Source organism: Colletotrichum abscissum (genome assembly GCF_030869225.1).
Source record: "Colletotrichum abscissum strain IMI 504890 chromosome Unknown Scaffold_30.1, whole genome shotgun sequence".
Classification (NCBI taxonomy): domain Eukaryota; kingdom Fungi; phylum Ascomycota; class Sordariomycetes; order Glomerellales; family Glomerellaceae; genus Colletotrichum; species Colletotrichum abscissum.
In genome coordinates this window covers 74,393-87,019 of record NW_026850210.1, presented here as the reverse complement: position 1 = coordinate 87,019, position 12,627 = coordinate 74,393, and the positions used below count along the sequence as shown (strand labels likewise).

The 12,627-nt window shown below is 49.0% G+C and overlaps 4 protein-coding genes across 4 annotated transcripts; 2 read left to right on the top strand and 2 right to left on the bottom strand.

The window, feature by feature from the left end:
• Positions 1-1,919: 1,919 nt before the first annotated feature.
• On the top strand, positions 1,920-2,750 carry CABS01_11131 (uncharacterized protein; the record flags this gene model as incomplete). Its single annotated transcript, XM_060544486.1, has 1 exon — positions 1,920-2,750. The coding sequence occupies one exon, from the start codon at positions 1,920-1,922 to the stop codon at positions 2,748-2,750; it is 831 nt and encodes a 276-aa protein (XP_060397734.1).
• Positions 2,751-4,958: 2,208 nt separating this feature from the next.
• CABS01_11130 (uncharacterized protein) lies at positions 4,959-5,165 on the bottom strand (the record flags this gene model as incomplete). The annotated part of the gene is made up of 1 exon (XM_060544485.1): positions 4,959-5,165. One exon carries the CDS (start codon positions 5,163-5,165, stop codon positions 4,959-4,961), a length of 207 nt encoding a protein of 68 aa, XP_060397733.1.
• A 971-nt stretch (positions 5,166-6,136) lies between these two features.
• Positions 6,137-7,462, top strand: CABS01_11129 (cellulose-growth-specific protein; the record flags this gene model as incomplete). The annotated part of the gene is made up of 1 exon (XM_060544484.1): positions 6,137-7,462. One exon carries the CDS (start codon positions 6,137-6,139, stop codon positions 7,460-7,462), a length of 1,326 nt encoding a protein of 441 aa, XP_060397732.1.
• A 676-nt stretch (positions 7,463-8,138) lies between these two features.
• On the bottom strand, positions 8,139-9,613 carry CABS01_11128 (histidine acid phosphatase; the record flags this gene model as incomplete). The annotated part of the gene is made up of 2 exons (XM_060544483.1): positions 8,139-9,460; positions 9,517-9,613. 2 exons carry the CDS (start codon positions 9,611-9,613, stop codon positions 8,139-8,141), a joined length of 1,419 nt encoding a protein of 472 aa, XP_060397731.1.
• Between the last annotated feature and the right edge of the window lie 3,014 nt (positions 9,614-12,627).

Below are 12,627 nucleotides of genomic sequence, written 5' to 3'. Positions count from 1 at the left end.
AAGAATATAATAATATAATAATAATAAAAAGAGATTAAAAGAGGTTTTTAGTATTAATTATAGTATTTAGTAGTATAATTATTTAGTTAAGAAAAGTAAAACTAGACCTTAGGGGGTAGAGTTAAGCTCTTTTTATATTCTTTTTACTTTTCTATAAGATTCTAAAGGTTTCTATTATATTACTAATTATTAAATATAATTCATAATACTATTAATAATAAACTACTTTTTAAAATAATCTAAAATTACTTTATTATTAATTATTATTAATATTATTCTACTTAATTTTACTAAATTTTATTAGATTCTATTAAATTCTAGACGTTTCTATTATTTCTATTTATAATAATTAGTATTATTACTAATTATAAATATATTATATATACTTATATTACTATATAAATCTTATTATTATAAATAGAATATATAGAAAGTTTTAGAATTTCGTAAAAACTTTTAAAATATTGTAAAAACTTTTAGAATTTCGTAGAAACTTCTAGAATATTATAAAAACTTCTAGAATTTCGTAAAAACTTTTAGAATATCGTAGAAACTTTTAAAATATTATAAAAACTTTTAGAATATCGTAAAAACTTTTAGAATATTATAAAAACTTCTAAAATATCGTAAAAACTTTTAAAATATCGTAAAAACTTTTAAAATATTATAAAAACTTTTAGAATATCGTAAAAACTTCTAAAATATAATAGAAATTACTAGAATACTTAAGAAATATATTAATAATATAACTAATTATTATTAAATATAATAGTAAAAAGAGTTTTTAAATAAAATACTAATTAGTAATTTATAGAATCTTTTAAAAATCTAACTTAACTATATATACTTTTACTCTTCCTCCTTTAGTTTACTTACTTTTACTCTTTAATAATAATAATAATAACTCTTTTAATATATATATATATATATATATATATATATATATATACTACTCTTTATATAGGCTTTATTAAAGTAATTATAAGTCCTTAATAATTAGCCTTATAATATAACTATTAGTTATTATAAGTAAATGCCTAAGTAAAAATTATTATTTAATTAATATTACTTTAATTAAACTTTAATAAGTACTACGCTTTAATATATATATATATATATATATATTAATATATAGTATTTTTTAAGATGTTTTATATAGCATAATACTATTTTTATTATAATTTATTATTATTTTTTTTAATTTATTAAGAATACTTCTAACTAATTTAGTTGACTAATTAGTTAAGTAAGTCTAACTATAGTCACTTATATAAGCGACTAATACTAGCCTAGTCTAGTCTAGTTAGGATTTTTTAGTAACTATAGTTAGACTATATTAGTCAGACTATGACTATGACTAATGACTAAGTGACTAATTTGCTAACCCTGTGTGTAGATCACCTTTGCCGGGCACAGCGGGAAAGTGAGAGCAGCATGTGAGCAGGTACGGATATTTGTCGCCCATACTGGGCTGCCCAGCCGCAGGAGCCACTGCCGTGGAATGTCTGTTTTCCCGCCTGTGAGGTAGGTAGAAGTAGTAGGCGCATATAGGCGCGTACCTGCCTCTCCAGCACTCACCAGCTCCTTCCCTCGGGAAAACTCCAGGAGCAAGTGCGCTTGGGCCGCACGTGACTCTCACAGGTGCATTTGCCCATGTTGAGCCTACCTAAGAATATCCGACAGTGAGGGCAGGTACAGATATGCGTACCTGCGTTCACAGTCAGGCTGTGCCACTGGATGGCCGTCACGCGTGTGGCTGTGAAATAGGATCACCAGGCAGACACAATACGGAGACAGACATATTACGCAGCAAAGTCTTAAAGAAGCAGAGACTTCCAGTGGTGAAAGTTACTGCAACTGAACCATCACAAACACGAAAACCACCGGTGCATCATAATCAACCGTTGTGTCACAAGAAAATGGCATCCACTCCCCAACACTCCAACATGAAGCCACTTCCCGGTGCCCCTGCAGACGAAGCTCCGCCGCCGTACGAAGAGAAACCCCGCACGAGTCCGGGACCAGCACCACCACACCGGAGAAGTCCAGGACCAAGCTCAGGACCAGCAGGACCGTCGTCGGGGCCGCAGGTGGTAGCCCGCCAGTTCCCGCCAGCCTTCAATGTCTACTCGCAGAGCTTCAGCAGGACGATGCTCCTCGGCGAGCACCAGAGCCAGCCGTTCTATGGCATGTCGATACACAGCGGGTTGAGCAGCTCGCCGCCCATTGTGCTGCACTCTGGTCCGTCGGACAGGTTCCCGCCGCTCGCGTCAGTAGAGTACCACAGCTTCAGCAGCAGAATGAGCATAACGCTGCCACCTGCGCCAACACGTACACCAGGCGGCGGGCCCATTGTCGAACTAGAATCAAAGAGCGACTTCCCGTCATGGAGCTACCTTTTCGCCATAGGTGTGGGACCAAACTGTGAAAGACTAGAGCACTTTGAATGGAGGACAAGCTCTGGCGAAGCGATCGCTGCGCTGGATGGCCGAAGCAGAGGTTGGAAGCTCGTCAGGCTGGCTCAATCAGTGCCCCAGAATGCCGGACCAGGTGCATTCAGGGGAGGTGATGGAAAGGAAGTGGTCGCTGTCTGGACGGATGCTGGCATGAGCATGACCAAGTTGGCCAAGTTTGCGTTCATGGGCAGTGGGTTGACGGGTGAGCTGGGCGAACGGTGGGCAATTATGGCCGTCATATCTGGCTTGGCCATCTTTGAGCGACAGAGACAGCGAAGACGTAACAATCACTAATCTCTACAACAGCCAAGGCTTGAGGAGACGGAGGTAGAAGATTGATGGATGAGCTCACGCTTTGTAAGATGCCCAGGCACGCCAGGGATCTGTTTCGTTTAGTTTAGTTTTGATACCCGTAGGCTTTGACTGGCCATTGAACCTGTAGTTATAGTAAAGATAAGATGGCTTTCAACGATTCACTGACTCAAAGCTGTGAGCGCAGCTGCGGCACGCCTACCGAGCGACGTGTGATGAAAGGATGAACTGCCGCGTTTGAAGTGCAGACACCTGGTGACCTGGCTGAGCAGCGAGCGCTTCTTTTCGCTGCGCCGCCAGGGGCTTTTCTGCGCGTGCATCATGTTGAGTGCAGCGACAACCTTGACTGTGTACTTGGACCGGCCGAGTCAGGTGGTCGCTATTTGGAGAAACCGTCGCCAGAACATTCTCAGTTCTGAATCAACTCCATAAGGCAGTGATCAACTCGGCCGAGAAAAGAATACCACGATGGAACCAACATAGCCAAGCTTGGTGTTCGTAGATTCGATCGACTCTCCACGAAGGCATCCTGGCGTCGCATCCATCATGAGATTTTGTGCAGAGTGGACTCGGTGACTGGGTTATTCACTGCTGGAAAGAGCAACGAAGAAGAAGGGATTTCCATAAGATCGGCGATGTTTGTGTGCGGTACGCAGGTACGCGCTCGTCGATCGGCTGAAAAGGGGGTGGGAAACCCTTGCTGGTTCTCTGTGTGGAACATTGGGCCTTGAACATCGAGTTACAACGGGGCTCCCAGCGGCCTGGCTGGCCCCCTGTGGAGTAAGAAAGCAAGAAAAGGAAAAAAAAAAGACGTGCGTGATGGTTGATGTGCGGTGTGAAGCGCTGGCGCGCTGACAGGGGTTGAGATAGATTGAAATGGGGACGATGATAGGGATGGGATGACAAGGCCGTAGCCGTGAGACCCGGGCGGTTGGCAGACGGATCACGGCACGGGGCTCCGAGCAGATCTTCTCGCTCTCACGGCGTCAGTCAGCAAGAAAGAGAGTTATCCGTCAAAGTGGTCAAGCCGGTGGATGACGGGGACTGGAGTCCAAGAGGGGTAATAACGCCAATGCTCATGTTCTGCATTGATGGATACAGTGGCCTGCTCATCGACGTCGTCATTAGCCTCGGGCCAAAGCCGCCAAAAGCATATTGAGGTGGGCAGTGGGCACGGGAAGTCTATTGGCAAAAGCATATCACGCATACTGCTTATACTGTGCGTGAGGGGGGGCAGCGGGCATCTCCCTACTTTAAATCAATCTCGCATCGACGGAAATCCTTCGTTGCACTCGTGGAGTTCTACAACAATGCCGCTGTCCGCTGGGCAGCTGGGCCAGGAAGAGATCAAATGCAATTTCAACTCGAACTTGAACTGGCATGGCTTGCCCAGCAGAGATGCTCAGAACGGTTGTTGCCCCCGAGTTCGGGCGCGCGCCGCCACATGGCCCCTCCTGTTCCATCGTTTGTTGGGTCCTCTTCCCGTGCTCATGTCCGAAAATTGACGGGAAAAAAGAAGAAAAGAGAAGAGACGCAGGGCCAAACCAGGTCAGACTCCAGAGTTATCAGTTGGCTCCTTGGTTCTTGAGAGCCGCTGAAGCCCCGTTCAATCTCTTGATCAAGCCTGCCGCCTGCCAGTGTCCCGCAAGAAGAGCCCAGAAGAGGGACGTTCAAGGAATTGAAGCCACCAGCCTGGCCGGTCCAGCCTGCCGAGCGGTCTAGAAAGGGTGACCAGGCCTGTAATCATAATGTTTGTGCCTGTTGCCCAGCCTGCAAGCTGCAAGAACAGAGATAATGAGGAGTCAAAGACCCAGCCTGGAAGCGCTCAGGTCAGCAGCTGGCGGCGGCAAAGTCTTTGGCAGTGACAGGGCAGGATTCTCTTCTGGGATGAAGCAGAGAGGATTGGTGGAAAAGGGGAGGGAACTGCAACTCAAGGAAGTCCACCAGGCCAGGGAAACGTCTGTACCCTGCCTTGCGCAGGGGGCAAAAGTGTTTTTTTTCCACAGAACGATTTCTATCCATGATGCGTGGGCTGGAAGCGTGGCCACCCCTGAGGTCCCGCCACGACGGACAGGACGTTGAGCCTCTTTCGGGAAGTAGCGCGTAGAGTGTTAATTGAGGCCGCGGAGGCTGCAGGGCGAATCTGGTGATAATTAAGAAAAAGGGGATGGGTCTCAGGACTTGGCTGTTTCAGGGTGGCCGCCGGGATCTGACGGGGATCTGACCGGGGGGCTCCCGGTGGTAGACGCCGGGATGGCCAATCGGTTCGGCCAGCGAAGCTCGGGAGTGGATCTTCAAGCACCGGTTGACATGGGATGGATCCTTGCTCGCGTTGTTCAAGTTGAGCTCCAGCCCTTGTCTAGTGTCCTCGTCGAGGCCATCGAGGGGGACTTGCATTGTCTCACCTTTTGGGCGCATGTCAACTGAACTGACATTTGCTTCTTCCCCAACTGACAACGACATGGCAGTTGGCCGAGCCATCTGCAAGTTGTGAACTCATCGTGCCCCATGCTTACGACCAGTATCGTGGCATGGATAGACCTATCTACGCTTATGCTAGCGCCCGGAGCAGCCCACCAACTTGAGCCTGTCCAATATGTTTGCATCGCGCACACCAGCGTAAGCGCAGTCGGCACTCGCCTGTTGCTCTCAGAAAGTCTTGGATATCTTGCCCCCCTTGACTCCTTCAACCTTGAGCCTTGAGCCCCTCGTGCCCCTCGTCATCCTAGACATCTGGGCCCAGGCTTCCCAGCAGCGTGGGAGATGTTGCCCAGAGTCTATTGGCTTCTTCCCCTGAGCCACATCTTCTAGATCGAAGCCCACCATTCACAATACACCAAATCCAAAGAGGACCAAGACCCCCAAAGACCACCACCCACATCCCAATGATCCCAGCCGTGCCTGTCTCCCGCATACGCGAGATCCCCCTCCCCATGTTTATCCCCACCACTTGGCCGGATATGATTGTCCTGCGTATAATTGAAACTTTGGCGGAGCGGCGGAAGTGGTCCTCTTAATCTTGACCCGATGGAGTTGAGAAAGGACGCCAACGGCGCAAGTGCCCGTGTTGGGAAAACAACCTACGATGCCCTCCCGTATATATCATCACCTCTGCCCAGTCTCCCTTGACCTAGAATTCTCCTTCCTACGATCCATAGTGTTCAGCTTCACTTGACTTGTGTGTCTATCTCATTCCTTCGTTCAACTTTTGTCATTCTTTTCACTTGACCAGGTAGTCATTCATTCTTTTCGGTCCTTGACCTCCAACAACACTCATTCCTCCCAACCGACCTCGATATTCTCACAGTCAAGCCAACCAACCCCTTTTTTGAACAACTCTCGAAAAACAAAAACTCCAAATCGCAAAAATGAAGTCCTCTATCGCCTCCCTTCTTGGATCCGCAGCCCTGGTGGCTGCCCACGGTTACGTCTCTGATGGTCTCATCGGTGGCACCAACTACACCTTCTACCAGCCCTACCAGGACCCGTACACGAGCCCGGCCCCCGAGCGTATCTCCCGTCCCATCCAGGGCAACGGCCCCGTCGAGGACCTGACCAGCATCGACCTCCAGTGCGGTGGCTACACCGCCGGTGGTGTCAAGGGCTCCTCCCCCGCCAAGCTTGTCGCCGAGGCCAAGGCTGGTGACGAGGTCACCCTCAACTGGACTCTCTGGCCCGAGTCTCACATTGGCCCTACCATCACCTACATGGCCAAGTGCGCCGGTGATGACTGCACCACCTTCACCCCCAACACCGACAAGGTCTGGTTCAAGGTCCAGGAGAGCGGCCGTGAGGGCACCTCCAACACCTGGGGTGCCACCCCCCTCATGACCGCCGGCAACTCTGGCGTCAAGTACACCATCCCCGAGTGCCTTGCCCCCGGCCAGTACCTCGTCCGCCACGAGATCATCGCCCTCCACGCCTCCTACTCCTACCCCGGCGCCCAGTTCTACCCGGGATGCCATCAGATCAAGGTCACCGGTTCCGGCAGCACCAGCCCCTCTGACCTGGTTGCCTTCCCCGGTGCCTACGCCGCCACTGATGCTGGTATCACCTACGATGCCTACAAGGCCCAGGAGTACACCATCCCCGGCCCCGCCGTCTTCTCCTGCTCCGGCTCCGGTTCCGGCTCCGGCTCCGGCGCTGCTTCCTCCGCTGCCCCCGTTGCCACTTCCGCCGCCGCTACCTCTGCCGCTGCTGCTACCTCCGCCCCGGCCGCTACCTCTGCCCCCGCCACTTCTGTTGCCTCTGCTGCTACCCCCAGCCAGACTGCCACCGATGATGAGGAGGACTGCCCCGTTGAGTCTGCCTCCGCCACCGTCAGCGCCGCTGCCACCGTCCCTACTCTCGCCGCCGATGAGGAGGAGGACTGCCCTGCCGAGTCCGAGGTCCCTACCGCCACCGCCACCGCTGCCCCCGTTGCCACCCCTACTCAGGCCGCTGACGACGAGGAGGACTGCCCCGCTGAGTCTGAGGCTCCCGTTGCTACCTCCACTGCCGCCGCCCCCGTCGCTACCCCTACCCAGGCTGCCTCCGACGATGAGGAGGACTGCCCTGCCGAGTCCTCTGCTCCCGTTGCCACTCCCACTCCCACCCAGGCTGCTGACGACGAGGAGGACTGCCCCGTCGAGACCCCCTCCGCGACCGCCGTCGCCAAGCGCATGAGCATTCACGACCGCCGCATCCAGGCATAAGCGATTTCCACGATTTCACTGTTTATCACGGGATCTGGTCTCGAGGGTTGAGGCGACCTAGATGGCTAAGGGGATGCGATAGCTATCCTGCTCGTAGTGGGTGTTCACACTTGTGACGTCCACGAATCTGATTCGGTCCAGGACCAATCTCTTTCATGTACAAAGTCTTTCCTGTATACCGCTTTACATAAAGTATATATCTTTAACGATATAGATCGTACCATTGTCACGTTCATAATCTGTTCAAACTACTTTCAACTTGCTCCGTGACTGTAAAAGAGATCGGCTGTGCAAAAGCGGGTTCTGGAAAAAACATCCCGTCGGATGTTCCGCTCGAAGATCAGATGAACTCTGGTTCCTGAAGGCTGCTGACGAACGACTCGCTCAAGTGGTTTCAACTACATTGAAATAAGGCCCAGTTTATGAACCCTGTCGGAGTAGCCTTAGCGCCGTTGTTTTCAATAAAGATTACTATGATCGCTGCTATCACTCAGCTTGACAGGCATGATCCTTCAATGCACTTTGAAGGTGCGAAGGCCTCGGCAAGTCTCGGATGGCCAGACTCTCGCAGATCCTTGGTTCGCTGACAACAAGATACATGGGATAGAGAAACCGGCAATACTCTCGCTACATTCAAACTCATCGCTCCAATCCAAAAATTCGTTGATTCACACATTCAAACACTACCGCCACTGCGCAGACTGGATTTCTCAACCATAGACTCTTGGACTTGAGAAACGGGAGCTGTGCGTCGCTTCTTCATCATGAAGAATGCAATGGCACCAATGATAGCAACGCCGAGAGTGACCATGGCACCAATAACACCGGCAACGACATTCGACATGCCTCCGCTGCTCCCTGAGCTGGAGCTCGTAGCTTCCTCATCTTGGTAAGCCGCACAGAATGACACAAGACTAGAGCAAACAGTGCACCATTCCTCGACGGTACTGATGGCTCTCTTCTGCATCTCTTCGACGAAGCGCGGCCATGATAGAGTGTCTTCTCCAGTACCGAAAAGGGGAAACGCCGTCAGCTCGCCAAAAGTGCCGTTGCGGAACAAGAAGCGCACACGAAGGTCGGCATCGACATTCGCGGGGAATACAGTCGTGTTATCGCTAACGAGCTCAAACGCCATCGTCGAGGCATAGTCTGGGAGACCGTAGAAGTCGTCCGAAATGGTGATGAGATCAGTAAGACCAAAGAAGGACATGAAGGTGTCGTAGCTTCCTGCGAGAAGGGAGAACTTGAGTTTTCCCTTGGAAGCAACCGTCTGGTTGAGTTGGGCAAGGATGCCAGCCGCAAGAGTCTTTGCATGAATGGTGCTGTCGGGCTTGGACGCATTGAAGTTGTAACCGAACTCAGCGCTGTCTGCCAACGTTCGCAGCTGGAAGAGCTCCTCGTCCGTTACGTTCCGGGCCAAAGACGTGCTATTGTGGATGCGTGCCACATTTACCAAGTCAAATATGTCGTACGCGTTCTTATATGTCATATTCTCGGGCTTGTAGTCGTACACACTCTCGAGCACATCGTAGAAGCTGCCGTAAAAGTCCTTGGTCTCCGTGACACGGGTCTGAAACTCTTCACTTGCTTCGAAGGCCTTGTAGGCCTTGGCATTCGTAGGACATCCGTCATCCCCCTTGATCCAGATAGTGTCTGGCGAATTAGAGTTCTCTCCATGAAGGAGAACATACTGGTAGCCGTTTAGGGGGCTTGTACTTGTGCTGCCGTTGTTGAGGGTCGACGACGCAACCTGAGCGTTGAGGCCTACCAACGGAGGATAGAGGCCTTGTAGGAATGCCGTAGCCGTATTCAATAGGATGCCTTGGTCGGGAGCACTGGCGTAAATTTGCGAGGAAACGTATTTATCCTCGGAAATGTTGAGAATCCGACTAGAAGAGTCCGCCTCCAGATAGCGGCCTCGGTAGTCACTGCCAACCTCGAAACACTGCTGGGCACCGACGCTGGTCAACGACTGAGCTCCATAATGCTTCGTTGTTCCTAGATTTAGGCGTCAGCTTGTATCCGATGCTCATTTCTGCAGGCATAAGACATACGATCGCCATGACGACTGAAGACGACAACGCCGTGGACAGTCTCGGCGGCTGCGGAGCCGACGAGTGAGATCACAATAAAGGCAGCCGCAGGAAGCATCTTGCTGAGCCTTCTTGAAGTCGTTTACAGTACCAAGCCTTGGCAGAGTGCAAAGAAGCCAGCGCCGGTCTAGGAAGACAGTGGCCGGCCTCGCGAGGTTTTTATGCCCCTCGCCGAGCGGCCCAGCTATCTAAACTCGCCCGCCATCCGCTGCCAAGCAGAAAATCTCGCTGCTCTCATCGAGTTATATCTCTGCTCAAGCGGGGGAGTCTACATCTCCTTCCAGTCCCGAGGGGCGGAGATGCTCAAAAGTCTCTTGGGCTACCGCCGCCAAGCACTTGGCATGCATCGCAACAAATCAAGCTCTGCGATAACAGCGGCTGTCGGCGGCAATTAATCATTTGGCCAGTCAGAGCCGATTTAGCGATACAAATCGACTGGTTCGCCTTTGAAATAAGCTGAAATCCAACGAATCTGCATATTTGGGAGAGAGTTTTATCTCTACTATAACACACTTTGACGAATAATTGCGACAAGTACAATTAAAAGTACATATTGGCTTCAGGCCACTCCTCTGATTCTGACCACCAGTGTGCCTATACAACCCTCGAAAAACCTCCGAGGAAACAAAAAGAGTCGTCACTACATGTGAAGTCAGAGGAATTTGAGCCGCAAAAGACAGAATGAGACCAATTTGGACACTCTTTGATATTCCTCGCAAAGACAAGCTTTCGTCCAAGCCTGAAGGCAGACTCCCGACTTTTTCCATTGCACTGGGACTCATCATAGCTGAGACTAGTCATAGTAAGCTCCTTAGCTTTTGTTGAGACTCCATGTTGAGATCCGAGAGAGAGAGTGGAATCGAACCGCAACTCCTGTTATTGTAGGCCAAGGGTGGGCTACTAGGCCCAAGAAGAATATAACTGGATAGTGGAACAATGGGGTGTCCGAGGGCCATTGAGAAGGCTCGTTTGCCCGAACTTCCAAGTTAGATATGATGTAGTTGTGTTGTTGAGAACCACACTTGCACAGGCATAATGAAGATCATACATGTGAGGTTGGCTGTATACGTGTCAACTACATTTAGTGGAAGAGAGGTGAACGCATTATCGTAACAACCGATGCCAGTTTGCACATTACCCCGAGGTACTATGGTCAATCCATTGTCTTGGTCACAGGCACGTGCAATGACCAAAGTTGTGGCTGCTGTCATGTTGCACTGATGTAGCTTGATATCCCCAGAATTCATACCAATCAGTGGCAGAGCGGTGTCAATCTGGACCACTTTCTCGGACTCCATTAACTCCATTAATAGAAAATTGTTTACGCCCGTTTCTAGTAGAGTAAGTTTAAGTTGGTGCCCTCTTTACGAATGTTCGAGCCATGTCGAGGTAACTCCATCTTGTAGCAGGTTGTAAGTGAGCATTCTTCTTTAGGGGGATAATCTCGTCAAGTCCACAAATGACAACGGTCAAATGCAATAGTAGATACAATCTATATTTGTTATCACGAGTACTAGTAAATTTAAAGGGCAGAAAGCAAACTATGTCAAGTCGGATCATTCAGAAGTGAGTATTACTCTATCTGACCAAAGTTAAGGTTGCTGATTGACGCCCCGGCTGCTTTTCTCAAGACCACGTAGTCCATTCATAACTTGGCATTCTGTCTTGAGACAAGGGATTATCAAGTTGATATCAAAATGACTGAAACGAAGGATGAAGAAAAGTCGGCTTTTACCAATTGCTTTACTAAGGTAGGCAAAGGTCAAATTGTACTTGATCACATTCTTGTGCTGTCCATCGCCAATAGAGAAGACACAATACCTCAAGGCAATTTCCATGTACGAATTTCAACGAGGCGTTCAACTTCCTTCGAATTGAGACAGGTAGTGAACCACTTCCTTGTCTTTCTGCTATGCATCAAATCATGGAATATCACGCCATCGTCCTAAGCAACAAGGGAATCGTGAAGTTGGGCTTCAGTGTACGAAGGTAGAATGTTTCATAGAACTTAGTCCTTGTTTGGGTATATACAACTCTATTGCTCGTTGGAGGGGTGAGTATGGTGCCGGTCTACGTGTCTTGTCAGATAAAGGCATGATCTAAGTGATCTCGAGGAGGTATATGCCATTATACCTCTTAGTAGGGAACATTCAGGGATACTGAACAGCACATGGCTTCTTTCTTAGGGAGAATATGTCTCTAGAAGTAGTAAGGTCTAGTTCCAGCTCCCTACCTTAGTGTATCATATTACGCTGATATACAGTCATCAATCATCGGCGCCCTCTTGAGATGTAATTAGAGTACTAGGTTATCCCATCGAGTGCGGAATGGCATCAGTATATTTGCCTCTGTTTTTCTCCGACGTACACCCCTTTTCAGACTTATCTGATTAGGTGCAGAGCCAAGATGTACCACTGGATCATCAAGAAAAGGTCGTGGAATAACACGTGATTCGTTACTACGCTGAAGAGAAATGTATGTACCGACGCCATTCCGCACTCGATGGGATATTCAACCACTGAAGATCACAAGAATATATCCAGGGTTCACAGAAGGGAGTACGTCTACATGAACGAGTATGGAAGACGCCCGATATACAAACTATGTTGGAACGTACACCATAGGCGACTGAATGACAAGTTTCAGAGCGATAAAAGAACATGGAAGTAGATAGATTGGGATCATTCCACCAGACATCCGCTACCAAGGTCTCATTATTGTGTTGCCCATTGTATATTCAGGAGTTGCATAGTAAGATTGAGCTGCAAAATCAAGAGAACGGGATTATAGCACCTACGTGTCCGCCAACGTCAAGACCAAGAACTAGGCTCGAACTTGCTCAAAGCGGAATTCGAGAGCCCGACTTGAAGGCCGTAGCTGCAGATCACCTGGCCGACTACAAGCTAGGTAGACATGTCTCTGGCAGGTTTCCAGCTGCCCAGGCGTTGGGCGGTTGGATAAAGTACGACGAGAATCAGCCTATGGCGGAGGGGTGATCAGTGGCGCTCCCGCATTCGGCCAAGAAGAACAAGACTTGCAGCAGCGCAACTGGATAAAAAACATCATGACTGG